At 42.1% G+C, this 26,598-nt stretch overlaps 1 protein-coding gene across 1 annotated transcript in view; it reads right to left on the reverse strand.

The window, feature by feature from the left end:
* The window catches only part of HDAC4 (histone deacetylase 4), a 423,752-nt gene that overhangs the window by 293,596 nt on the left and 103,558 nt on the right, over positions 1 to 26,598 (reverse strand). Inside the window, exons 5-6 of the mRNA XM_070933431.1 lie at positions 26,162 to 26,282; positions 6,064 to 6,185 (exon numbers count right to left, since the gene is read on the reverse strand). Coding sequence (XP_070789532.1) covers positions 6,064 to 6,185; positions 26,162 to 26,282 — 243 coding nt within the window. The remainder of the gene's footprint in view (positions 1 to 6,063; positions 6,186 to 26,161; positions 26,283 to 26,598) is intronic.

Consider the following 26,598-nt stretch of genomic DNA (forward strand, 5'->3'; position numbering starts at 1 on the left):
TTCTCTTTCAGCCCTCTCCTGTGATTCAGTTTCCAATTCCTTTTCTTCTTCCCGACTCTTCTCTTCTATCTCCTCCCTTCTCTCCCTCTCCTCATCTGTTGCTATACATTGATCATAGAATTCCTGAGCCTTATCTGGTGTATCCAGCCTGTTGTGGTCCGCCAGTAGCCTGCAGAGCTGGCAGCGGAGTCGGACAGCAATGAGGCTGAGGAAGAACATGGGCCAGTCCTGGAGGCTGGGGAAGGCCTGGATGAGGGCTCTGCATCAGAGGCAGAGATGGGGCCAGGGCCATCGGAGAGTGATGTGCGGACTTCGGAGCCTCCAGAGTCCACCAAAGCGTGAGCCGGAATCCCCTGAGGACTATTGGACAGGAAGACTTTTATTATTTATTTATTTATTTTATTTTATTTTATTTTATTAGATTTCTATACCGCCCTACTCCCGAAGGACTCAGGGCGGTGCACAGCCAAACAATAAAAACACATACAATACAAAATTTAAAAAATAGAATAAAATCAAATTAAATAATTTTGGCCCCAACAAATTTAAAACCCCAAACTTTTAAAACCAATTTAAAATTGAATATATAAAATACTAATAGATATTTAAAATTTTAAAAATCTTTTATAAAAGAGGGAAAATTAGGCCAGGCCGGCCTGGTGAAATTTTTTGCCACCAAAATCAAATGCCGGGGGAGGGGGGAGGTTCCAGGCTCCACGTCTGCTGGGCGTGCCTTGGTATTGGTGCGCGCCCGACCCAGGGTCTCCCTTAGATCGGGCAAAGGGCGTTTCCCGACAGGGTTTCTGTGGCTTTGGGGCAGGAGCAGGAGCTGACTCCCCTCGTTGCTTCTTTGGGCAAGAGGCGGTCATGTGCTCAGGTTCCCTGCAATACAAACACAACCCCCTTGATGGTCGTCTGTTTTTCTCAGCCACTGTGCCTATTTCCATGGGCTCCTCCCATGGAGCCCGGGTCTCACGTCGGACCGGAACCACACGGGTCTCCTGGCAGGCACAGCGACTGGTCTGTATCTGCAACCGGGCGTCGATCCTAAGGCACAGATGTACCAGTGCGTTGAGGGTCGGAGGGATATCAACCCAGACCAGTTCATCCTGCAACTCCTTCGATAAGCCATCCTGGAATGCATCCATGAGGGCCGCCTCATTCCAGGCCGAATCCTGACTAAGCAGCCGAAACTCACTGATATATTCCTGCAGCAGTTTCCGGCCCTGCTTCAGGGTCTTCAGTCATCTGGTGGCAGTCTGCATTTTGATGGGGTCCTTGTACATAAGTCTGAGATGCTCATAAAACCTCCTGAAATCGTCCAACAGAGGACTAGCCTGGACCAGCAGGGAACCCCCTGAAATCGTCCAACAGAGAACTAGCCTGGACCAGCAGGGGCGTGGCCCAGCAAGCTGCAGAGCTGGAGAGCAGGCTGAGTACAAACCCTACTTTATCCCAGTCAGTGGGGAAGTCCTCCGTTCTCAGGCTGATAAAAAGCTGGCATTGTCCCATAAAAGCAGGAAACATGGCTTGAGTGCCGTCAAACTTGTCTGGCACGGCAACATGACATCTTCTACGGGGAAGGGGAGAAGCTGGAGCTTGGAGCTGAGCCATCTGTGTAGCTAACAAAGCTACTTGCTGTTGAAGCTGTGCGTTCTCGGCACGGAGCTGCTCCATTACGATAGAGGTTTGTTAATAATTATCCTTGTTGGGCCGGAAAACAAACTGTTGTGACCCAGGCCCAAGTAGTTAGTATTAAATACAAACAGTTCGAAAACAAACAGACTTTATTAGAACATCTGAGAATTAACTCATTCTCAGCATAGTCCAAACTAAATTAAAGCAAATTCTTCAAAACACCATTCCACAGTTTATCACCTGACCTTGGGATGATTAGGCAAACTGCAAAAAGCTTTTCTTGGCAAAAGTTCAGAAGCAGAAAACGTTGACAAGAAATGAATACAATGAAACAAGAACCAATTCTCTCAATGTTGTTTTCCAGCAAAGAGGCCAAGAACCGTTGCTGGTCTTTTAAGCCTTATGGGAGGGGCCAATAATCTCTTAGCCCTACTCCCAAGTTGTCTTCTCTGCTTTATCTGCTCCTGCCTTCTGGCAGCTCTTCTCATACGTGCACTAGGAACAGGCTCCTCCTGTTCCTCTGGCTCTCTACTGTCAGTCTCTGGAGGCTCCGAAGTCCGCACATCACTTCCCGATGGCCCTGGCCCTATCTCTGCCTCTGATGCAGAGCCCTCATCTGGGCCTTCCCCAGCCTCCAGGACTGGCCCATGTTCTTCCTCAGCCTCATCGCTGTCCAACTCTGCTGCCAGCTCCACAGGCTGCTGGCGGACCACAACACAGCCTATTTTTTTTGCCTTGCCACGTCACTAGCAAGCCTTCTGGGATAAGCCAGCGGAACATTATTTTATATTTCACAAGTTGAGAGGAGAGAAAGTTGTAGTTTCGCCTTTGCTTCCTTACTCTCCTAGGTATTTGTTTGAGTGTCAGTATCTCTTTCCCTTTACATATCAGCGATGAGTCCTGTGTTCTTCTATAAATTTCGTCCCTCACGTGGCAACTTACATCGCCGTGTATAGTTCGTATGCACTCTGTACACTCAATACCATTTTGCAAATCAATCCTATTCATTCTCAAATTATCAGCCAACAACTCAATCATAAGATTCAGGAGGTCTTTTCTTTATTTTCTAATATATTTTGGAATCTTAGGTAGAATGCAGATTTGTTCATTTCCAGATATGTTATCGCCTCTTCAAGCTCTCGGTTCGTTGCCATCAGTTTTTTTTGTCTCCTCTAGTTTTTTCTATGTCTGTTCCATTCTTACTTCCACAGTTTTTATTCTTTGCTCGTTCTTGGCAATTGTCTCTCGTATTTCTCTCATTCTATCATCTAGTTTTCTAACATCCTCTTTTACTTCACCCATGTCGTTCTTTAGTTCCTCATGTTTTTTTCCAATCGATTCTTGGGTTTTCAGCATCACCTCCTGAATCATATTTAGAGTTGTCTGCATACTTTGTAAATTCACTGCCGACCCTGTCTTCTCGCCTCTCAGAATATCTCCTATCAATTTCTGTCCTGCTGGAGAGGCAGTCATTTGCGTAATTTTCTTTGCAGTTTTTGTAGTTGTTACTGTACTTGTCATATCCAGTTTCCCAAAAAATTTCTTTCACAATACCATAAAATATCTAATTCCTTTCTCCTCCAGAAGCTATCTTTCCAATAACAATTCTTAAGTATTTCTTGCTTCTATAAACTTACTCACCTAGTTTACCATCAACTAGATTTTACAGTTAGTTAAGTAAGATAATCAAATCGTTAGATAATATAATTAATTATATAATTAATTCTACCATTCTATTCCACCAACTTTCACTCTAATTTAACAATACCTAAATAGACTAAAATATAATACCTCAAAGACAAGAAGAGAAAAAAATCAAAGTATAAATTAATTAGCACTATTTAAAACTAACTTTTATCAATCAAATTCAATACAATAAATTTAATCTGTAAATTTTATAAGTTTAATAGATTAGTGAGTTATACTAAATCAATCAATTAGATGTTGAATAATAACAATAAATATAATAAAAAAGTCTAAGTATATACCTTGATATTTGCTATTAGATAATCAATATAAATAATATACACATCTGGCCACTGATCTTCCCAGTCCAAAATCTTCTGCTGGTTTTAAGCAATTCTTTCACTCTCCTACTTCATTACACTGTCCACAGCTCTTCCGTTTTTTACTTTCTAGGTCCTAAGTCCAATATGTCCGCTCTTGCTAATATGCACTGTCACTGTCACTTCACTCTCCAAACCTTGTCTTTTCAGTTTTAGTGTCCACAATCTCTAGTCATTCACTCCCAATCACCACAGGTTCAAACACAATCTTTCTTTCTCACCAGTTACAATGTTCTTTCTTTTCCTATCAACTCTTCTGATCACCCTCTTTTCTCTTGTCAACCTTCTTCCCAGACTTTTGCTCCACCGCCAAAGCGCCGTATTTTCTCTCTTTGGAGGCTCACTTATCAATCAATTTGTAAATTCCAGTAGATTAGGGAAGCAGTTCAGTAACTCACTCTGTCCTGTCTCTAGTCACTGATACTTCTTGCTGCTTTTCACTCCTTGATTTCACTCCTTGGTAAGCTGCCACGTCTCCGGATCTGACCATTACAGCCAGTCTCTTTCGTGCCGAAATTCAAGGGGTTCCTCTTTCCGTAACGGGAGATCACGCTTCTCCCCATTACCCCAAAAGTGTCCCCTCTACAGAACTGACCCCTCCAAGGTTGGGTCTTGCCTCTACCGGCTTCCAGGCGCGAAAATTCGCTCCAAGAAAATGGGGCTCAGTTTTCCTAAACCTTCACCCATATCATTCTTAAGTGCCCCCCATTCAAATTCAGGGGGCAGGGCCACCAAAGAACCAGTTCTGGCAGTCAACACAGTAGATTGTGGGTAAGAGAAAAAAAAAAGCCCTCACCCTTGAACAGTCATTTTGGGGAGGAACTTAAATCCACTATCTCAAAAAGACTTTGGGTGGGTGTATAACACATTAAAATTATCATTATTTCATAGGAATGAATCAAAGTATAAAAACCAACAAATCAACACTTTCCAGAGATAAAATAAAATTTAGATAGGGTTGAAGTTTCAAATGAAATTATTTCAGTCTGGCAAGATACTGCCTGATATAATCTGAGGTTGCTATATAGGGCATTACAGGTAGTCCTTGACTTACAACCACAATTGAGCCCAAAAATTTCTGTTGTTAAGTAAGACATTTGTTAAGTGAGTTTTGCCCCATTTTGCGATCTTTCTTGCCACAGTTGTTAAGTTAATCACTGCAGTTGTTTAGTAACATGATTGTTAAGTGAATCTGGCTTCCCCACTGACTTTGCTTGTTAGAATATCACAAAAGGTGATCACATGTCCCCAGGACACTGCAACTGTTGTAAATATGAGTCAGTTAACAAGCATCTGAATTTTGATCAAGTGACCTTGGGGATGCTTCAACAGTTGTGTGAAAAATGGTCATAAGTTACTTTTTTCAGTGCTGTCGTACTTTGAACCATCACTAAATGAATTGTTGTAAATCAAGACTACCTGTACTAGCAGTTTGAAATGGGCCGAGAAATCTATTGGTATCCAGTGCATTAACTTTCAAGAGATCTAACCCTGCCTGCAATGGCAGGCCTGAACTAACAATAATCTTGTCATCACACCATATTCCAGTTGAAACTTTTGGGTGAACTTCAAACGCTGTGCCAGATAGATTAAAGTAATTAATTAAATTGTTACAATAATAGAGGTCAGTGAAGATGAAGGTATGAGTGAATGCCAGAATATCTTTATGGTAGTCAAAGTTGATCAAAGGGCTACTCCCTGTTATTCTCCCCCCCACCCCCCAGTTTAAGTAATAGCCACAAATCCAGGTGGAGCCTTAAGTCATGCATTAACTCAGTGGTGAAATGTAAAATTTGTTACTATTGGTTCTGTGAGTGTAGCTTGGTGGGGTGGGGGTAATGTGACTGGGTGGGCATGGCCAACTTTTTTTTTTTTACTTTTAAAAGCATTTTTTCTACAACATTGTAAGCCGCCCTGAGTCTTCGGAGAAGGGCGGCATATAAATCAAATTAAAAAAAAAAAAAAAAAAAACACCTTAAGAGGTTGCAGAAAAAAATGCTTTTAAAAGCCTCTGACGATCCCAGCTGAGTTGCCTGATTGTCAGAGGCTTTTAAAAACATTTTTTTTCTGCAACCTCTTCAACTGAAGAGGTTGTAGAAAAAAAATGCCTTTAAAAGCCTCTGGCAATCCCAGCTGAGTTGCCTGATCATCAGAGCCTTTCCAAAGCATTTTTTTCTGCAACCTCTTCGGCCGAAAAAATGCTTTTAAAAGTAAAAAAATAAGCCTTTGATGATCGCGCGGCTCAGCTGGGATCGTCAGCTTTTAAAAGCATTTTTTTCACAACCTCTTCGAAGATCACAGGTTGTCTAGCTATTTAAAATAAAAGTTTTGTATGTGAACTGTGAAAAATAAGATTTACCTGTTTTTCTGAGTGGAAAATCATCTTTGGAATCATACATTCCTAATACAGGGTGATTGTAACCGCCTGACATTCCACTCTGTGGTGGAGAGCTCTGATCAAGAGAACTATGTTGTGTTTTCCTAAAAAAATAAAATGTATACAGGTTAAGAATAATATCTCCAATAATATCTCCATACTGATGTCTCCAAATCACATTTCTGTTCTTTTGTGCTCCACTAACATACAATTAATATGTCTCCAATTCTGTACAGATTGTTAGAAATACATTTTACAACTGACAATGAACATCATTTTTTAATTTAATTAACTGAAACTTTCAGCATTTTACAGCTAACATTTTATAGCATTTTAGAACTAATACTTATTCAGTTATTATTTCATTTCATTTTAACATATTTCTAACCTGTTTTTTTTGCCCCAGTACACTAATGTATTTCTCACTCCTTCAAACCATATGATTACATGTTTGTTATAGTAGCATTTATATGGCTTTTACATTTTCTATAGTTTTCAAGGCAGCATTCAGGGTTTTGGCTTTGATATTGGATATTGGCTTTGATTTTTAAAGTCTGAAACAGCTTATGCCTGTATTTCTGTTTCTAAATATGCTTTTTTGACACCTCAAGGAGTATGACATAATAAAAGCATTAAAATATAAAAGTTACAATGTAAATGTCAAAACACAGTAATATCTTGAACTTTTTTCAACTTCCAATGAAAAATCATGGTGAACTGACATCCTGCTGATATTGGGATTGCTGGATTGCAAGGAGAATCACAGCTGGATGTTGGATCTGAATTGCCAAAATCTCTTTGGACAAAGGAGAGATTGTTGACATAATACATGTGAGAAATCAAGGATTTGGCTTGTTTGATAATGGTTAAAATAGAAAATTTGCAATATATGGTTTCCTTTACTGGACTTTTCCTGTCAAAGAACAAATGATAGAGCATTTTGATTTTTAGTCAAGGGATAAGTTATGGGGTAAAGAGAGTTTGTTAGATTTAGAGATGATGATAAGCTATTAAAATTGTTTCTACCTACTGGGATGAAGGGGGAAGTTATCCTCCTTTTTTCAGTTTTTTTCTCTTTTTTATACTTACCTTTTTGTAATTTTATTTTTGCATTTTTGTAATCTGTATTACACATACTTTTATTTTTTCTGTTTGTAATTATTCATAAAATTATTTGGAAAAAAAAATCACATAGCCACATCTTATAACACAATTCCACGTTATACTCATCAACTCAAAATGACATGCAATGTTGAAACAGTACCACCATTCATTTCAGTTATCCAGTCTTCATTTCACAGTCCAAATGTTCTTTAGAGATATTGATAATTTCCTAAATATCAACTAAATTCCAGCAACCTGAAATTAAGGAGAAACTTCCTAACAGTGAGGACAATTAACCATTGGAACAGCTTGCCTTCAGAAATCGTGGGAGCTCCATCACTGGAGTTTTTTAAGAAGAATCTAGACAGTCACTTATCTGAAATAGTATAGGTTCTCCTGCTTAAACAGGGGGCTGGACTAATAGACCTCCAAGGTTCCTTCCAGATCATTCATTCTATTCTAACATGCAAAACTTGTATCTGGTAGTAGTCTCCCACAAGAGGAGAAACCCTAAAGAAAGGGCCCATCTTCATATACGTCCTACTACACCTCATGTAGCAGATATTCTCTTACTTGGATGGGCAAATTCTGTAACTTACCAGGTCCATAGCCATGAAAGAATTTAAAGGTAGTAAACCTGATAACCAGCACCATAAAATGTACTAGAAAGTAGTGCTTGGGATCCTGGAGTTATATAACTATATGAGGTAGTTTTTATGGGCAACAAATAAGCAGCTGCATTTTGCATCAGTTGTAGTTTGTGGGTGATCTTCAAGGGAAAACCAAACATAAAATGACAAGAGCCCAAATGTCTGTGGCTCATTCTTCCCATGTTTTGTTATTTCCTTCAATATAGCAAGAGCACTTCTGGCAGAAGATAGCCCCTTGCTTGTACTTTTTCTTTTGGTCTACTACAGATTCTGCACAATTTTATACTTACAATGCTTTCTAAGTCAGAAGAAACTTCCCTGGGAAAGGGGAAACTCTGAAAATCAACCCTCTCACTCCCCCAAATAGCTAGACATTCTCAGAGTGCTTTTGAAGAAGTAATTGGTCTCTGAAGAAGAAGGTGAGTCTCTGGTTGGGGGAGGGGCAACCAAGAAGCAAGTTCATGGTGGAAGAACCAGCATTTTAAAATGGACAATAAAGTGTGCCACCCCTTCTTAGACGCTAACTTTTTATATATTTATCTTTTGTGTTAAAAGAGGCATCCTCTGGCTGTAGCCTGCTTTTTCCTTTTTGTTGTCATTTACAAAGCTCTGTGATTTTAAGATGGTGAGGAGGGAAGGAGTTGGTGTATCTGAACCAAAATACAGAAGCTAGAAATTACATTTGAAACTTTTGGACTTAAATTTTCTAGAGGATGTTATATTTTTAATTGACTCTGAATGTTTTTTAAAACAAGGATTGCCTGAATGGTGTTTTGATCTTGCTGTGAGGAGGGGAAGAAACTTCCGATTTTACTTGCTTTTGATTGGACTAGTTGTGTGGGCTGTTAAACAAAGAGGCAGACACCAAGTTCTTTTTTGCAGCTTATAATACAGTGGTGCTCTTGACCTCAAGAGGGAGTCAAAAGACTGTAGTATTGCCAATCTTTTTTAATTCGCCAACAGCATCATTTAATCCATTGGATTTTATGTTATAAATCTACAAGTCTAAAACTCTTAACTTTAAAATCTAAGCTTTAGCTATACTCTGATGGGATGGTTATGTGTAACAGGATGCAGAAAATGAAAAGAGCCCTGGTGGCGCAGCAGACTAAAGCACTGTTATTAACATCAACTGCCTGCAATTACTGCAAGTTCAAATCTCACCAGGCTCAAGGTTGACTCAGCCTTCCATCCTTTCAAAGGTAGGTAAAATGAGGATCCAGATTGTGGGGGCAATAAACTGACTCTGTATAAATATATACAAAAGTATGAAGGCTATTGCTTAACACATTGTAAGCCACCCTGAGTCTCCGGAGAAGAGCGGCATATAAATCAAATTAAAAAAAAAAAGAATATCTGGAGATACAGAATTTTAAGATCCTTTTTGGATGAATATAAACTTAAACACATGAACCAATTCAGGCAATGGGAACAAAGCTTGAATCCACTTTCAAAGGAACCTCCTCCTCCGTGAGGAGATCCAACATTTGACTGGAGATATCTAACAGGTGAAGAATAGAGTGGATCTTATGGAGCACAAACTGAAGAAGAAAGATATTTTGTATCAAGCTGACTTGGATGAAAGAGTTATTTTGGAATCTCAGATTAAAGAGCTCCAATTAAGATTTCAAGCAATTCCTGAACAGTCTGGAGCAGGAGTATCAAACTTAAAGCCCGTGGGATTGGATCCAGCCCGCAGAGTGCTTAGATCTGGCCTGCGGGGCCGGCTTAGAAATTGCAAAGGACCAGCCTGCTGTGCCTCTACTAGCCAAAACGGTACAGAGAGGGGCATCGCATGCCCCCCCCCAAACCCCATTTTGGCTGCCAGGGTGGTGGAGGCCATCCAGGCCCAAAATGGGGCATGGGGGGCATCGCGTAGGCCCCCCATGTCTCATTTCAGCTGTCAGGGTGGTGGAGGCAGTCCAGGCCCAAAACAGGGCACGGGAGGCATCACGCCCTGTTTTGGCTGCCAGAGTGCTGCAGGAAAATAGTTGGGAAAGAAAATAGTTGGGAACACAGGCAGCAATCAGAATTGGTCAGGAAAGCATTTTTTTCCAAAAAAAAAAAAAGAGATGTCCAAAGAGAGCAAAGTCCAAATATAAGGTGCAGGGAGACACATTGTCACAGAAGAAATATGGATGGCTTAGGAATGAGAAAAGCAGTTTTAAAAAAGCAAACTGTGGACTGGATAACAAACTCCAGTTGCAAGGAAATCCCTCTTCCAGGGTCTATTTCTTAAGGCATTGAAATTGGGCACGATATTCTTTGCACTGGCAGGTTCAAGAGGTTTCTGAGTTGGGAAATTTTGACACCTAATTTTGCTTCACTGACAGTCGTTGAGAGGACTGGAAGACTTTTGATTTGGGGTCAGAGAGGACAAGAAAAGGGATCCTTGAAGCTACACAGATTCAACTTTAGGCAGCTTTAATATATCTGAATTTTGCCTACAATTTGCCTACAAGGCAAGATGATCTTCTCCTTAGCAGCATTTCTTTCCTTTCTCTCATTCAGCCTTTTCCTAACCCCAACTTTTCACTGCACTTTCTAGTTTGGGCCCATTGTCATTTTTTTCCTATAGCCAGAAGGATTTCTTTCCTTATTTGGGCAGTTCCCTCGGCTGCCTTTTCTGGGCTGAGTCTCCTTTTCTTTCTTCCTCTGGGGTTTCTCCTGCATCCTCCTGTTGTGACTTTTGCTTCTCAACTCACTTTTTCTCTTCTTTCTGAGACTATTCAGAAAATCATAACCCCACCCCCCACCCCCTTTCTGGTTTATATTTCCCAGAGAGGTAATTAAACATGTCCTTCTTCTTAACAGATTCTACTTGTCACAGAAAAAGGACTGGTGACTTGGCTGAGGTTTCTGGAGTCCTATGTTGATTTGGATTCTGCCTCTCTCTTTTTCTCCCTTGAAGTCTTTATGACTATTTTCTGAACTTGCATCCTCATCCTTAAAGCTGTTTGTCATATTACTGAGCTCATTATCTCCCCCCCCAGCTTTTACACACATAATTCAACTAAAGTCAAATTGCCACACTTGCTTTCTATTTCCCTGCTCATTAATGAAGTTGACTTCTACTAACTCTTTTCTTGAGGAAAGAGCCAAACTGTGAGCAAGCTGACTTTTCCTGATGGTTTCATTCTTATTTCAAATCAACTGGCATCGATCCCCCTCACGCCCCATTTTGGCTGCCAGTGCGCTGCAAGAGGCCATCCAGGCCAAAAATGTTTTGGCTGGCAGAGGGCTATCAAAACTAAAAAGAAAACAAAAGGAGAAATGTTTCCCCTTTTGCATTTGAGCATGCAAGAAGGGGCAGGAAAGGAGAAAGGGAAAGAGGAAAGACAAAGAGAAAAAAAAAGAAAAGATGGGAAGAGAGCAAGGAAGAAAAAAGGAAAGAGGGGAAGGAAGAAGAAATTAGAATGAAGAGGGAAGGAAAAAGAAGAAAAGGGAGGGAGGGAGGGAGGGAGGGAGGAGGGAGAGTATAATGAGAGTGAGGGAGAGTCTGAGGGAAGTCCTGCATTAGCACTTGCCACCACAGGTGCCCCCTCCAACACGAGTCCCGTCATGCCCACCATGGCCATGCCCACCCCGGCCATGCCCCATGCCTCCCCGGCCCTCCGAGCTGAAACACAACTCTGATGTGGCCCTCAATAAAAATGAGTTTGACACCTGGTCTGGAGAGTATATCAGATTGAAGATGATTAAAGCTTTGGCTCAGTTAATGAATTGGGAAGATAAGATCGTTGATCTGGAAATAGATAAAGTATACAGAGTAAACTCTAGAATTCCTAGTACAGTGATGGCTAACCTTTTTGTCATCGCGTGCCAGGAAAGGGGGGGCGGGGAAGGTTCGCGTATGCGCATGCCCACACCGATAATTCTATGTGCCCTGCCCTGCACACGCAACCCCCCTCCCCCCCGCTCTTGGCACACAATGGCCCGGTAGGCCCGTTTTTCTTTCTTACCTGGTTCCAGATCCTCTCTATTTATTTGGGAAGGGCAAAAACAGCCTTTCCCATTTTTCTTTCTTACCTGGCTCCAAATCCTCTCTATGCATCTGCGAAGGGTGAAAACAGCCTTTCCCACTCCCTTGGAGGCCGTCCGGAGGCTTGAAACGGTCCATTTCCCAACTCCCGGTGGGACAGGAAGTGACTTTTTTGCTGTCCCCAGCCTCCAGAGACTGGGAAGCTCTGGAGGCTGGGGACAGCAAAAAAGTCACTTCCTGTCCCACCGGGAGTTGGGAAATGCGCCGTTTCAGGTCTTTGGAGGGCCTCCGAGGGAAAGGCTGTTTTCGCCCTCCGCAGATGCATAGAGAGGATCTGGAGCCAGGTAAGAAAGAAAAATGGGCCTTCCCCACGCCCCCCCCAGGCCCTCCAGAGGCAGGAAACAGCCTGTTTCCCTACTTCTGGTGGGCCCAGAAGGCCCGAAAATCAGCTGGCCGGTGCGCTCATGCACGCCAGAGCTGAGCTGACGTGCCCACTGATATGGCTACACGTGCCACCTGTGGCACGCGTGCCATACGTTCGCCATCACGGTCCTAGTATGAGAAAATTATCAAGGGATGTCTTAATTCACTTTGTAAAAAGAACAATGAGAAATTATTTTCTGGGTTACCACTTCAAATCCAAACTAAGAATGGAAAACGTAGATATAATTGTTCTGAAGGAAATTCTTGTTATAATTTTGAGAAAAAGGAAAGCCTATATTTTCCTTACTGATATTCTGAAGAGAAACAATGTCATCCCTAATTCTTCTTTTCTTTAGACTAACCAGACCGAAAACCTGCAGCTGTTCTTCATATGGTTTAGTCTCCAGGCCTTTGATCATCTTAGTTGCTCTTCTCTGAACTTTTTCCAAAGTCTCAACATCTTTTAAGTAGTATGGTGACCAAAATTGGTTGCAGTATCTTACTAAGATTTTGTAAAGCAGCACTAATACTTCACATGAAATAAACGAGACTGAAAGTAGAACAGAAAAAGAAAATTTAAGTCCTGTAAGAAGCAAATAGCTTCCAACAGAATGAATGGAAAGTACGTATATAGAAAGAGAATATAAAGGTTCTTTGCAACAGAGTGAAAAGAATATCACAAAAACCTACAATCTCACTAATCACCGAGGAAGCTGACCAAGAGCTCCAAAGGTGAAGAAAAGGGTAGAGTGATGAGAGGTGAACTGGACTTGTACAATGTCATCTTCGAGCAGACCACTGACTTCCTGAGGGATGCTTTTGAGACTTTCCAAACTTACGGTACCCAAGAGTGGCTGACACCACCGTCTGCCCAAATGGAGGCAAGCAACAGTACCCATTGCCGCAGCTGAAGCACCTCTCGCTCCACCTCCCCAGACACCAGCACCGGCTCAGTCACCACTATTGGCATGGTCACCCCTCCATGGAGAAAGGAGTGCAGGCCACCTGCCCTGGGAGTAAAATTCAGCAGCAAACCAAAGCAATTGGCATTTTCCTAACCCAGATGTGGACTTATATGCAGGAGTATGGAGCTGACCTGTCAACAGAAGGAGCCAAGATGCAGATCATGAGTTTGGTGCTGGAGGAGGAAATGGAAGAATGAATGGTGACGCTCCACAACAACAATGCAGCAGAGCTGCACAACTTTAACCAATTTATGGGGGCCCTCCAGAAGAGGTTTGATGATATCTCTAGCTGACAGAAAAGCCAGGAAGAAAATTAAGACCATAAGACAAGGCAGATGACCCATGACCGCTTACATTCAAGAATTTTGCAGTTTGGCATGTAGACTAGCCAACTGGACATACGACATGCTAATTGAATGCTTTCAAGACGGCCTGAATGATGACATCTTTAACACCTGCATCTCCAGGGGCACACCATAAACCCTCCAGGGCTGGTACATTCTGACTGATGAGGTGGAGATCGACTTAACCAGATAGCGCAACCGCCCCAACTGTGAATGGCGGAGATCATTCCCCAAAGATAGGAAAGAAATCCCGAAGCAAGGAGGACAGGACTCCAGCCCATGTTGCCGCTCCACCAGCTATTTAAAATGTGGAAAGGAAGGGTACAGAGCAGCTGACTGCTGAACACCACACCCAAATCCAAAGTGAACACTCAGTCTCACAAAAAGGAAGGCAAAAGCTCCACGAAGGCTTGAGAAAACAGCGGAGAGGAGTGGAGGAGTCCTCAAATTCACACTATCATCCAGGAATGGAGAGGGAACTCCAACCATGCCGGCCAAGACCCCAGCAGAAATCAACAGTGCAATGGATGATGATCCCTTAGTAAGTCAATCTGTAGCTTTGGTGACAATCCCAATAGAACTAGTCATGCCTTCCTTGGGTTGTAAGGAGAACTTGACTGCCTTATTGGACTTGGGTTGCACAAGATGATGCCTGGTCAGCCGTAGGGTAGTGGAAAAACTGCGATGCAACTTAGGGAGATGAAGGTACCAGTAGTCTTTTGCCAGCTAGATGGATCAGTAGCAGGGGCAGCCCCACAACATTTGTTACCAAGCCAATAAATATGAAAATGGGGCCACATGAGGAGGCCCTAAGTTTCATCATAGCACTGGGCATGGATAGACCCATACTGCTAGGTTTGGCATGGATGTTGAAATGGAATCCTTCTATAAATTGGAGGAAGTGGATACTAAAAATTTGGCGGAGAGTGCCTGAGAGGGAGTCAAAAGGGAAGAAACTGCATACTGCTCCTAGCCCCCTAGCAAAAACTGAAAGGAGAAAATGGCACAGTGGAACAAGAACAAACAAAAGAGGATTCCTGGATCCCTGAAGAATACTAGAATTTACAGAAGGTTTTTAGTTAAAATGATTCAGTCATACTTCTTCCTCACTGCCCTACAAATTGTTCCATAGAAATATTGCCCGGAGCCAAACTCCCCAAGCCAAAGCTATATTCCATGACCCCAAGGGAGCTTAGTGAGCTCCGGACATTCATAAATAAGGACCAAAGCATGGGGTTTTATCCATGCCCTCTCATGACTGCCCCAAAATAATAGTTCCAAATCATGGCATGTAGCCCCTATTGTAGCCCCTCACTATTTTGTGGGAAGAAAGATGAGTCCCTATGCCAGTGTACTGATTATCATTGGCTAAATGTGATTTGTATCGAGAACATCTACCTCCTGCTACTAATGAAAGATATGCTGACTTGTTTAGCCAAATGAGGTGTCATCCCTGGAGGCCATCTTTTTCTTTGGATCTTCAGGGCTGCCACACTTAGTGCTGTTGGGAACTGGGAGGGGGGATTGCATGGAGTTCCAGGGATATATAGCTATAATAACATTCTTTTCTCTGAGAGTCAAGGACAACCAGCCAGGACATGGAGTGGCATGACTGGAAGGCATCTCCAGTTGGGACGGTGTATTGATTGGACCATGTGATGGACATATGGGTGCTGGGGCAAGGACTTGGACTTTCCTTTGGGTGGAGAAAACCTGGAAGATTTCAGATTCAGGTTTTCCCAGATGTGCCAATATGACATCTCTAATAAAATGGAATTTTGAGGAACTTTTAGCCTTGGAGTCTTCTTTCGTTGGGGGTGTTATTTGGAACCCTGACACGAGGATCTTTACCAAGTTAGACATCTGAGAACGTATAGAGCCTACAGTACAAGCTGCACTGGCTCCCAGTGGTCTTCCGGGTGCGATTCAAGGTGTTGGTTACCACCTTTAAAGCGCTCCATGGCTTAGGACCGGGGTATATATGAGACCGCCTTCTGCCATCAACAACCTCCAACGGCCAATACGCTCCCACAGAGAGGGGCTCCTCAGGGTGCCGTCAGCCAAACAATGCCGACTGGCGACACCCAGGGGCAGAGCCTTCTCTGTGGGGGCACCAGCCCTCTGGAATGAGCTGCCCCTAGAGCTTCCTTTTAGCCCCGACCTGCATACTTTTCGCCGCGCCCTTTTGTTCCAGCAAGCCAGACTGGCCTAGTACGAATTTTATAATGGGTGTATGGCCAAATTTCGCTGGCCAAATTTTATATATTCGATTTTAATTGGTTTTAAATTTTATAAATCTATGTGTTTTAATATGGCTGTACACCGCCCTGAGTCCTTCGGGAGAAGGGCGGTATAGAAATCTAATAAACTTCAAACTTCAAACAGAGTTTGTATTAGAGGGAGATGAATGGAAAATGGTTTTCAATTGGTCAGGGCTGTGCTGAAGAAGCTTTGTGCCACACAGTTATACACCAAACTTTCCAAGTATGAATTCTACAAATGGAAAATAGACTACTTGGGCTATTGCATCTCCCACCAATATGTGGAGATGGATCCCGAAAAAGTATGAGCCATTTTAGAATGGGCACCACCATGCACCCGAAAACAACTTCAGAGCTTCCTAGGGTTTGCCAACTTTTATCAGCAATTCATCCAGTCTTTCACACAGATAGCTCTGCTCCTCACCAATCTCTTAAAAACAAAGGGGGACAGAAAACACAAACACAAACCAACCCCTAAAGTAGACAATGGAATGCCAAGCAGCATTCAAGACGCTCAAACGTCTGTTCGCAGTGAGCCTATGCTAAAATATTTGGACTCAAACACCCCTTTTGTCATTCAAGCTGATGCCAGTGACATAGCAGTCAGAGCTGTCATACTCCAGAAAAATGACCAAGGAGTCAATGTTGAGCTCACACTTCTAAGAAATTGTCTGACTCTGAGTGGAGATGGGTGGTTTCGGAAAAGCAGGCATATGCAGCGTGGTGGGCGCTCTTAATGTGGAGGCACTTTTTCTGGAAAGGGAAAAAACATTCATTTTATTGACCACAAAAATCTAGAAGCTTTAAAAACTTTTGTCCGATGCCCTCTCATGACTGCCCCAATATAATAGTTCCAAAGCTGAAGTCGTTAGCCCAGTTATCTTCTCCCAACAGCTGGCAACCCCCACCATTACCAGAGCACAGATAAAACTCACCCCGCAAATGCCAGATGAGTTACTGGTAATGCTGAAAGGAGCTTCAGAAAAAGATGATTTGTTCAAAACCACAAGGCAGAATGCAACATACGGGGTGGCTTAACCTGGATGAGGGCCAAATTGTAAATACCAGAGAATCAGTGCAGAGACTCCTCCAAAGAAGCCACGACTCAAAGACAGCAGGACATTTTGTAAAAACTTTCCACCTAACAAACTGTCAATTCTGGTAGTCATCTCTGAAAAAGGATATTGAGAACTATGTGGCTAGCTCCCTCTCTGTTCATCAGCAAAGAGGTGTCCAGGGAAAACCCCAGGTCTCCTACAACCAGTAGCAAAACCCCAAGCACGCTGGAAAAAGAGTTCCATTGACTTTATAGTGGAACTACCAGAGAGCTCAGGAAACATGATGATAACCAACCTCTTCTTCAAACAGGTGCACTTCATGCCTTGCCTGAAGATCCCCAGAGCAAGTACACTAGCCAAGCTCTTCATGCAATAATAGTATATGGGAGTTATTTTATCAATGGTTAGAAAATAAATATGAAAATTAGAAATAAAAGCAGAGGAGTGAAATATTGAAAAGGTATTACAAAATCAAATACAGTAAGCTAAGAACAGAAATGTTATGTATTAGTATTAATCCAAGAATAGATAAAAATGATGAATGTGGTTGTAAATTTTAATGGTTATTGCACAAAACATTTGTACTCAGATGACACACTGTTTAATGAAAGATGAAATGTTTGTATTAAAAGAAAATTTTAAAAATGTTAAAAAAGAAAAAGAAAATAACGTATCAGGGAGCAAAATGATGGTGTTTAACAAGGAAAATGAAATTAGCAATTGCATAAATAGTGAAAAAAAACTGAGTAGGAATTTGAAGCTGTGTACCAGTAGAATGTTTATTGAAGCTGTGAAAATGGGGGAAAAAATACAATGTGCAAATAGTGGTAGAAAACTAAGAGGTCGTAGCTAGTTAAGAGGAATGAGTGTAAAAATGAAAATAGCTATGCATAAAACCATAATGGAACCGAGAATTCAATATATCAACAACTACAGAACAAAGTCAAATGCTCTGGGAAAATTTATGTATAAGATACTGTGCTAAACAAAAAGACATAAAGTCAAGAAAGATTTCAACGTGATAAATGAATCTGAATATAATGCAAAAGTGAATGAATATTCAAATAGTCAAAAATATATTCAATTGTTTTATCATATGGAGTGTGTGAATAAATACTAAATTATAAAATAAATATAGGAACAGTAAATGAATTGCAAAGAAAGAAAAGACTGAGAAAGTTATAATTGAATGGAGGTAATCACCAGGAAAAGAGATGAGATTTTAAAAAACAAAAGCAAAAGAGAGGCAGTTTGATCTAGTGATTAAGGTGCCAGAAGACGGAGTTCTAGTTCTGCCTCAGAAATGAAAAACTATCTAGGTGTCTTTGGGCTTCTTCTTCTTCTTCTTATTTATTTATTTATTTATTTATTTATTTATTTATTATTATTTATTTATTTATTTATTTATTTATTTATTTATTTATTTATTATTTTGTATACCGCCCTTCTCCAACAGGACTCAGGGCGGTGAACAACCACGGTAAAACACAACATATAAAATTTAAAAGCAGTTTAAAAGACATTAAATAATTTTGGCCATCAATTTAAAACAACCCAGTTAAAACCAATTACAAATTAAAACCGCAAGGATGGGATCAAGCCAGCCCCGCTAGATGAAATAGATGTGTTTTCAGGGCCCGACGAAAAGTCTGGAGGTCTGGTATCGTGCGTATCTCTGGGGGTAGTTCGTTCCAGAGGGCAGGTGCAACCACAGAGAAGGCCCTCCCCCTGGGGGTCGCCAGCCGACAATGTCTGGCCGACGGCACCCTGAGGAGGCCCTCTCTGTGCGAGCGAACTGGCTGGTGGGAGGCTATTGGCAGCAGAAGGCGGTCTCGTATCATTCTCTCTCTAACCCACTTCACAGGGTTGATGATGGTGGGAAAAATAGGAAGGAGTATTAGGTACATTCACCACTTTGGGTTATTTATAAACAATAATAAAGATGGGATAAAAAATAAAATAAATTAAAAAATAAAAAGATGTTGTCAGAATGTGGACATAGGAAAAAGATTATTTGCAAAGATAGAAAGGTATAAAGATACACTGTGAATGTGCTGAGATAAACTAGATGAAATAAGAGTAGATATTTCTTTTCAGTCATTGTCTGCCTTTAATCTCTTTAAATCTGTTTACTGCTTTTTAGTCTTTTCTGCATTTTGCACACAGCACTTTCCCTGAAAGGTAATAATGTTATGGGTACGTGTCTAAGCATATTCTTTGATAAAATATGTAAAAGAGCTTTTATGAAGTCTGTATTTCGTGTACTCTTTTGAAGTTATTTTTTATCTAATAGTCACTACATGTTTAAATTATTTCCTTCACAATTAAATGAGGACTTATTCCAACCCATCATATTATCAGCTGGAAAATCATGCAGAGATCTTGTCAGCCTCAGCTTGCCTGCTTCAGCTGCCAAAAGAAACGGGGAGGGATTAGGTATAGAGCAAAGGGGGGAAGGGAGCAGGAGGTGGTTTTGTCTTTGTAGGAGGGGACTTCGTGGGAAACGAAACTAAATCTTCAAAAGGGGATGGCTGACCAACTGTCCGACATTCCTGATGAATGACGCTGCCAGACGTGTTGCCACCTGACCTTTGGAAGACCTTTGGATTGGCTGATGATTTATAAAGATGAGGGGGGGAAGAAGCTTAGTAGATGCATTTCGCGCGTTTTGCTCACTTCCAGCTTTAACTGGGTTGTTAATCATTTCTTATTCAATAAAAGTACCAAATTCTTCAAAATGCTTGAGTTTGGGGTTTTCTTTCCTGGATATTGAAGGAAGCATACCTGACATTAAGCTGGAAGTCACAACCAGTCATCCCGGACAAAAACTGAGGGGACTGTAAATCCAAAATATGTCAGATCGGGGGAGTGATGGAGAAGAGAAAATGGGGACAGCCAGTTCAACTGCCCTCCAGTCGGAAAAGGAGACTGCAGAATGGTTAGAAAAACTCCGTTTGGAGACGGAAGAGGCTAGATGGTCAAAGGGAGTGGGGAGACTGCCGGACTGGGGAGAGGAACCCCGGGGAATGACAATTTCCAGACCCCGGAAAAAGGAGGCAGTGTGGATGCAACAGCAGAAGGAACGCCTCATGATAGACCAAGCCTTGCAGCTTATCCGTGATGTGGAAGAAAGCAGAAAAAACCGTGAGTCTTTTGAAATTCCTGTGGAGAAGGGGGAAGCAGGCCCCAGGGGGGAGCCCGAAGAAACAGCCTGCGGGGGAGAGGAAGATTTTGAGGAGGGAACATCCCAGGCTTCGGCAGCTTGAGGGAGAGATGCAGCCGGCCAGAGAACCCCAGCCTTGCAGGCCCCCCCCCCCCGCAGACGTAAAAAACCGAAAATCCCCCCCCTTCCTGGGAAGTTTGATGGGAATCCTAAAGCCTTGGGATTTTTCCTGACCCAAGTGTGGAACCACATGCAGGACTGGGGGGAGGACTACGAAACAGAGGCGGCAAAAGTCAGAAGCATCGCGAATGCCCTAGAGGGAGTAGCTGCTGAGTGGATGGTGGTTCTCCTCGGGATGCATTAGGTGCATAATTAGCCCCAAAGTAGTGGAGGAAATGGGACTGAGACTGAAAACTTTAAAAAGACCCATTGCATTTTGTCAATTAGACAGGTCGATTGCAGGAGGGGGCCCAGCTAGTTTTATGACCGAACCCCTTGAACTGCAGTTGGGGAATCATGTAGAGAAGCTCAGCTTTATCGTAGCACCTGGCATGGAAAGGCCCCTCATTCTAGGACTGCCCTGGCTTCGTAAATGGAACCCACGAGTAAACTGGAAAACGGGGGTCCTGCGCACCGGTACGGCAGAACCAACTCCGGAAAAGGAAGGCCCCTCCCCAAGGGACGACATAAGACCAGAAAGGGCAGCAGTAGCCATTAACTATATTGAGGGAGAAGAGAAAATTCCAAAGGAATATTGGGACCTCAAGGAAGTGTTTAGTGAAAAAGCATCGGATGCTCTGCCTCCCCACAGGGCCACTGACTGCACCATTGAAATACTCCCAGGGGTGAAGCTTCCCAAACCAAAAATATACCCCATGACACCTCGAGAATTGGGGGAATTGCGAAATTTTATTGACAAAAACTTAGAACGGGGATTCATCGAACGAGCCAAACCCAAGGTGGCAGCGCCAGTAATGTTCCGCGAAAAGAAAGATGGATCCTTCAGATTAGTTGTTGATTATAGAAACATGAACGCCATTTGCGTGGAAAATGTCTATCCCCTCCCACTTATGAAGGACATGTTGGCCCACTTAGGGAAGGGAAAATTTTTTACCAAACTTGATTTAAGAGAGTCATACTACCGAGTGAGAATAAAAGAGGGAGATGAATGGAAGACAGCATTTAATTGCCCACTGGGATGTTTCCAGTTTAGAGTACTCCCTTTTGGACTACAGGGGGCCCCGGCTGTATTCATGCAGTTGATCAACGAAGTGTTGCATGAGCACCTATATAAGGGGGTGTTGGTCTATTTGGACGATATTCTAATTTATTCTGACAACATGGCCGACCATGTAAGATTGGTTCGAGCGGTCTTGAATAAACTCAGAGCAGCTGAACTCTATGCCAAACTTTCTAAATGTGAATTCCACCAAGACAAAATCGACTATCTTGGATATCGTATATCGCATGAGGGAATAGAGATGGACCCGGAAAAGGTCCGGGCAGTAATGGAATGGGCCGCACCACGCACCCGTAAACAGTTACAGAGTTTCTTAGGGTTTGCAAATTTTTATAGACAATTTATCCCCTCTTTTGCGAAAATCGCACTACCAATTACAAACTTGCTAAAAACCAAAGGGGAAGTAAAACCCAAACCCTCGAAACCACTAGAATGGACTATGGACTGTCAGGCCGCTTTCGAAAAACTGAAACGATTGTTTGCAGCTGAACCTGTGCTCAAACACCCCGACATAGAACAACCTTTTGTAGTACAAGCTGATGCTAGCGACGTCGCCGTAGGAGCAATACTCTTGCAAAAGAATGAGAATGGAATATTACAACCCTGTGCTTACACATCCCGTAAACTATCCGAGACAGAAAGGAGATGGGCCATATGGGAGAAAGAAGCGTTTGCAGTTAGATGGGCGCTGTTAACATGGAGACAATTTTTAGAAGGGGCGAAACACCCTTTCGAGGTGTGGACTGACCATAAGAATCTAGAAGCATTAAAAACACCACGCAAACTATCACCCAAACAGGCACGCTGGGCCCAACATTTCAAGCGATTCAATTTCACTTTACGATACCTTCCTGGGGGAAAAAATTTCACGGCGGACGCACTATCCAGATTGCCACAGTACAACAGCATAAAGAAGGAAGTGGTTCAACCAATGATCCCCTTAACGCAATTGGCGACACCTGTCACTACCAGAGCGCAGAGTAAAACCGATCCAGAACTCTCGGGAGATTTACTCGAAAAGTTACGAGAAGCGCTAAAAGCTGACGAGTGTTTTAAAATCCACTCGAATAAATGCACACTTCGTGACGGACTAGCTTGGGTTGGATCGAAACTGTATGTTCCGACCACATTAAGGCCAACCATATTGAAATATGCTCATGATGCCAAAGCCGCAGGACACTTTGCGTTTGTCAAGACTTTACATCTTGTTAAGAGACAGTTTTGGTGGCCTGCACTTAAAAAGGACATAGAGGCATATGTGGCTAGCTGTCCAGTATGTGCCTCGGCTAAAAGACCTCCAGGAAAATCCCCTGGATTACTGCAAGGTGTGGCTAGACCGAACGCCCCATGGAAGGAAATATCTATGGATTTTATTGTGGACTTACCAGACAGTGAGGGCTGCACTGTCATTTGGGTAGTAACTGATTTGTTTTCCAAACAAGTACATTTCATACCTTGCTCAAAGATCCCTTCAGCAAAAACCCTCGCAAAATTGTTTATTCGGCAGATTTACTGTCTACATGGGTCTCCGAAAAGAATAATTTCTGACAGGGGTGTACAATTTACTTCCAGTTTCTGGAGAGAGTTTTTGAAATTGATAGGCTCCGCACAGGGGCTGAGTTCCAGTCACCACCCTCAGACAAATGGGGCTTGTGAAAGAACCAATGGGGTGCTCGAACAATACCTTAGGTGTTACGTAAATTACCAACAGGACAATTGGGTAGACTTGTTGCCATTTGCAGAAGTGGCATATAACAATTCTGTACACAGTAGCACCGGATTCACCCCTTTTAAGGTCGCATCGGGCCAGGATTTTGTACCCATTCCCGAGTTACCTCAAGATGATCCCCAAAATCCCTCCTTGATGGATTGGATTGAACAACTAAGGAGCACCTGGACAGTGACTCGGAAGGCATTAGATGAGGCACACCGAGCTCATAAGGCGCAAGCCGATAAGAAAAGGTCCCCAGCTCACATTTATAAAGTGGGGGACAAAGTCTATTTGTCTACCAAATACTTACAAACCACCCAAAAGTCCAAAAAGCTGGGGCCTAAGTATGTAGGACCATTCCGTGTGATTAGACTGATGAATCCAGTGACAGTTGAATTGGAATTGCCAAAAACCTTGAGACGAATACATCCTGTATTTCATGTTAGTTTATTGAAACCTGAACACTCATCTCCCCTAAGGGCTGATCAAAGCACCCCTCCAATTCCTATTCTCATAGAGGGGGAGCAACATTTTGAGGTTAAGGAGATCTTGGACTCTAGAAAACACCATGGTAAAGTTCAATATCTGATTGCCTGGAAACATTTTCCTCTATCTCAGGCTGAATGGGTAAATAAACGGGATGTCCGAGCTCCCAAGAAAGTACAACAATTCTATGCCAAATACCCAGATAAACCATAATTATTGTATATATTCTGTTTTTCTCTCTCTTCTCTCCTTTTATTTAGGACTAACGTCTCTTCTGCAAGGGGGGCCGAATGTCAGCCTCAGCTTGCCTGCTTCAGCTGCCAAAAGAAACGGGGAGGGATTAGGTATAGAGCAAAGGGGGGGAAGGGAGCAGGAGGTGGTTTTGTCTTTGTAGGAGGGGACTTCGTGGGAAACGAAACTAAATCTTCAAAAGGGGATGGCTGACCAACTGTCCGACATTCCTGATGAATGACGCTGCCAGACGTGTTGCCACCTGACCTTTGGAAGACCTTTGGATTGGCTGATGATTTATAAACATGAGGTGGGGAAGAAGCTTAGTAGATGCATTTCGCGCGTTTTGCTCACTTCCAGCTTTAACTGGGTTGTTAATCATTTCTTATTCAGTAAAAGTACCAAATTCTTCAAAATGCTTGAGTTTGGGGTTTTCTTTCCTGGATATTGAAGGAAGCATACCTGACAGATCTGTTCAGTTTGATAAGTAATTTATTTTCCAGCATATTTGTCTTTCACTGATAGCTGAAAACTCCCTTGGATGCACTGTTTACTAAAGTGGATAGGATTTTAATATAGGAGTTACAAAAATATCTGAGCCAATTAATATCCAACATTTCACAACAGTTCTGACAGTCAAGATCCTAGTCTGAAAGCTAATTGCTGGATATAATGCCAATAGTGCAATCACAGTTCAAGAGCTCTTAAACCAAAACAGGCAGCACAAAAAACTAGTAAAGTAAAAAAAATTGCCATGGGAAAAGGCTGGAATCCATTTATTCAGGCAGTTAAGAATAATTTAAAAATTCTGGTTTTTGGCATAGTACTGCCATTAGCAGTAATGCATCTCAGTGGGAGAGTGCTATCCCCAGAACACAAGGAATGACATTTTAATGGAGATATGTCTAACTAACTTGTCTATTGTAATATGGAAGTCCTCTTTCAATGGTCATCCATGAAAGGAAGATTATGGATTTGATCTCTCATCTAAAATTAGAGAAGACTTTAGAGATAACTAAATCACTCCAGAACTAATTAAAAAGTACTATAAATACTGAGTACTCTTGGGAATAGCAGAGCATAACGTAAAACAATAAATTAAAAGATTCTCCAATCTTTCCTTATCAAAAAGCAGGAAGTACAGATTGATAGTCAAATGTGCTACAAAAGTTTTCGTCTTTGCTCACAGAAGAGTCTTTACTTTGGGCTCACTGTAGTGTTTTCCTTCTTATTGTTAAAATCACTTCGCTGCTTGGAATGCTGATGCCTCTATGCCATGGTGATGAAGAAGTTGAGGCAACTGAGCTGTGCTGTAGTGACACTTCTACAGAGATACTTGCACTGCTTTTATTTTTTCAATTCTGACCACAGGCTGCTCAAGTAAATGGTATTTGTTTTTCTTATTTTGTGACAGCAATTCTTCTATAAAATACAGTATTGTAAAATTTTGTGCAGTAGCACATAAGAGTTGCAAAGTACCATTAGATAATAAACCCTTTTATTTTGTTGCCATTCTTGCTGCTGTTACTTTCAATCAGTCTTGACTTCTTGCAATTCTTTGGCAGATCCATGCAAGTTTTTTTTGGCAACATTTTCAGAAGTTGCCACTGTTCTTTTCCTAGGGCTGAGAAAGAGTTGCAAAGGGGACACTTTGAAATGGAGCGATTAGCTCATTTCTCTGTCCGGGCGAAAAGTGCTTGGTCACCTATGTGGTGTTTGGGAATGAAGCAAATTTGCTCTGTTCGCAAGCAACCCATAGGTGAACAAACACTTTTTGCTTGGATGGAAAAATGATGGAGACTCAAAGCTTTGTGTGCTTGCAAAGGGAATGGTTTGAAACGGAGCTCCATTTCAAAATGTTCCCTTTGGAAGCACACAAAGCTTCGTCTCACTCTGGGTGAAAAGTGCGCAGCAGAGCCAGGCAGAGGAGATCCCAATGTGCTGCCCACTCCATCCCACAATCTCTCGGCTTGCCTACGGCTGCACCAAGCAGGCACACGTGCAGGGCTTCAGGATCACCTGCCTCTCCCATCCCCCATGCCTCTGCCTGCTGCCGGTGCTAATGCACAAGCCTCCCGCAAGCCTCCAGTGAGTCAGGCAGCCACACAGTATGATGAACACCATTGGCCCCGCACTCTCATTGACTCTCATGCTGTCCACGCCCATCCCCCAGGCTTATTTTCGGGGTTGGGCTTATATTAGGCCCACCCCAAAAAAATCAAGCTAGGGCTTGTTTTTGGGGTGGGTCTTATTTTCAGGGAAACACAGTACTTTCATCGTTAGTATCATATTATCATCCCCTTTCCTCAAAAAAACTAAGGATATATTTTATTTAAACTACATGCTACCTGTGAGTTCAATTGGCTTTTAAAGTTGCAGTGTTCATAAAGTAAAACCCTCATTTGTCATCTATTATCCATTTACAAGAATGATGGGAAGCCTAGGATAGTGGTAATGCTTACCCATACCAGAAACGAGGATCATTGGAAATGCAGTGGTTGAGATTTCGCTGAGCCAAAGCCTTTTTTTTATTTAAAACAAACTCTTGCAATTTCATTTTTACTTCTGTACTTGCCACTGCACCTAAAATACCAAACCGAAAGAAAATAGATATAACTACATAAAATTGATGAATTAAGTCTCAAAGAGTTATCTGAAATTTTTAACCTTTCCAATATTAATATCAACAATATCAACAATATTTTTATAATGTGAAATGGGTACAGAATTAGAACCAGTACTTGAAAATAGATAATTATGTTTATCTTCTTCCTATAAGCAGAAGATCAGTTAAGTATGATTTCAGGAATAAAATTATTCAGCACTTACAGAAGTTATTTAGCTTTTGTTTAAGTAAGCATTCATAAAATGGAGGATTTCTACATATTGATTTTTTTGT

The sequence above is a fragment of the Pituophis catenifer genome, unplaced genomic scaffold (genome assembly GCF_029215685.1).
Source record: "Pituophis catenifer annectens isolate HBS135680 unplaced genomic scaffold, rPitCat1.0.hap2 SCAF_1, whole genome shotgun sequence".
NCBI lineage: Eukaryota > Metazoa > Chordata > Lepidosauria > Squamata > Colubridae > Pituophis > Pituophis catenifer.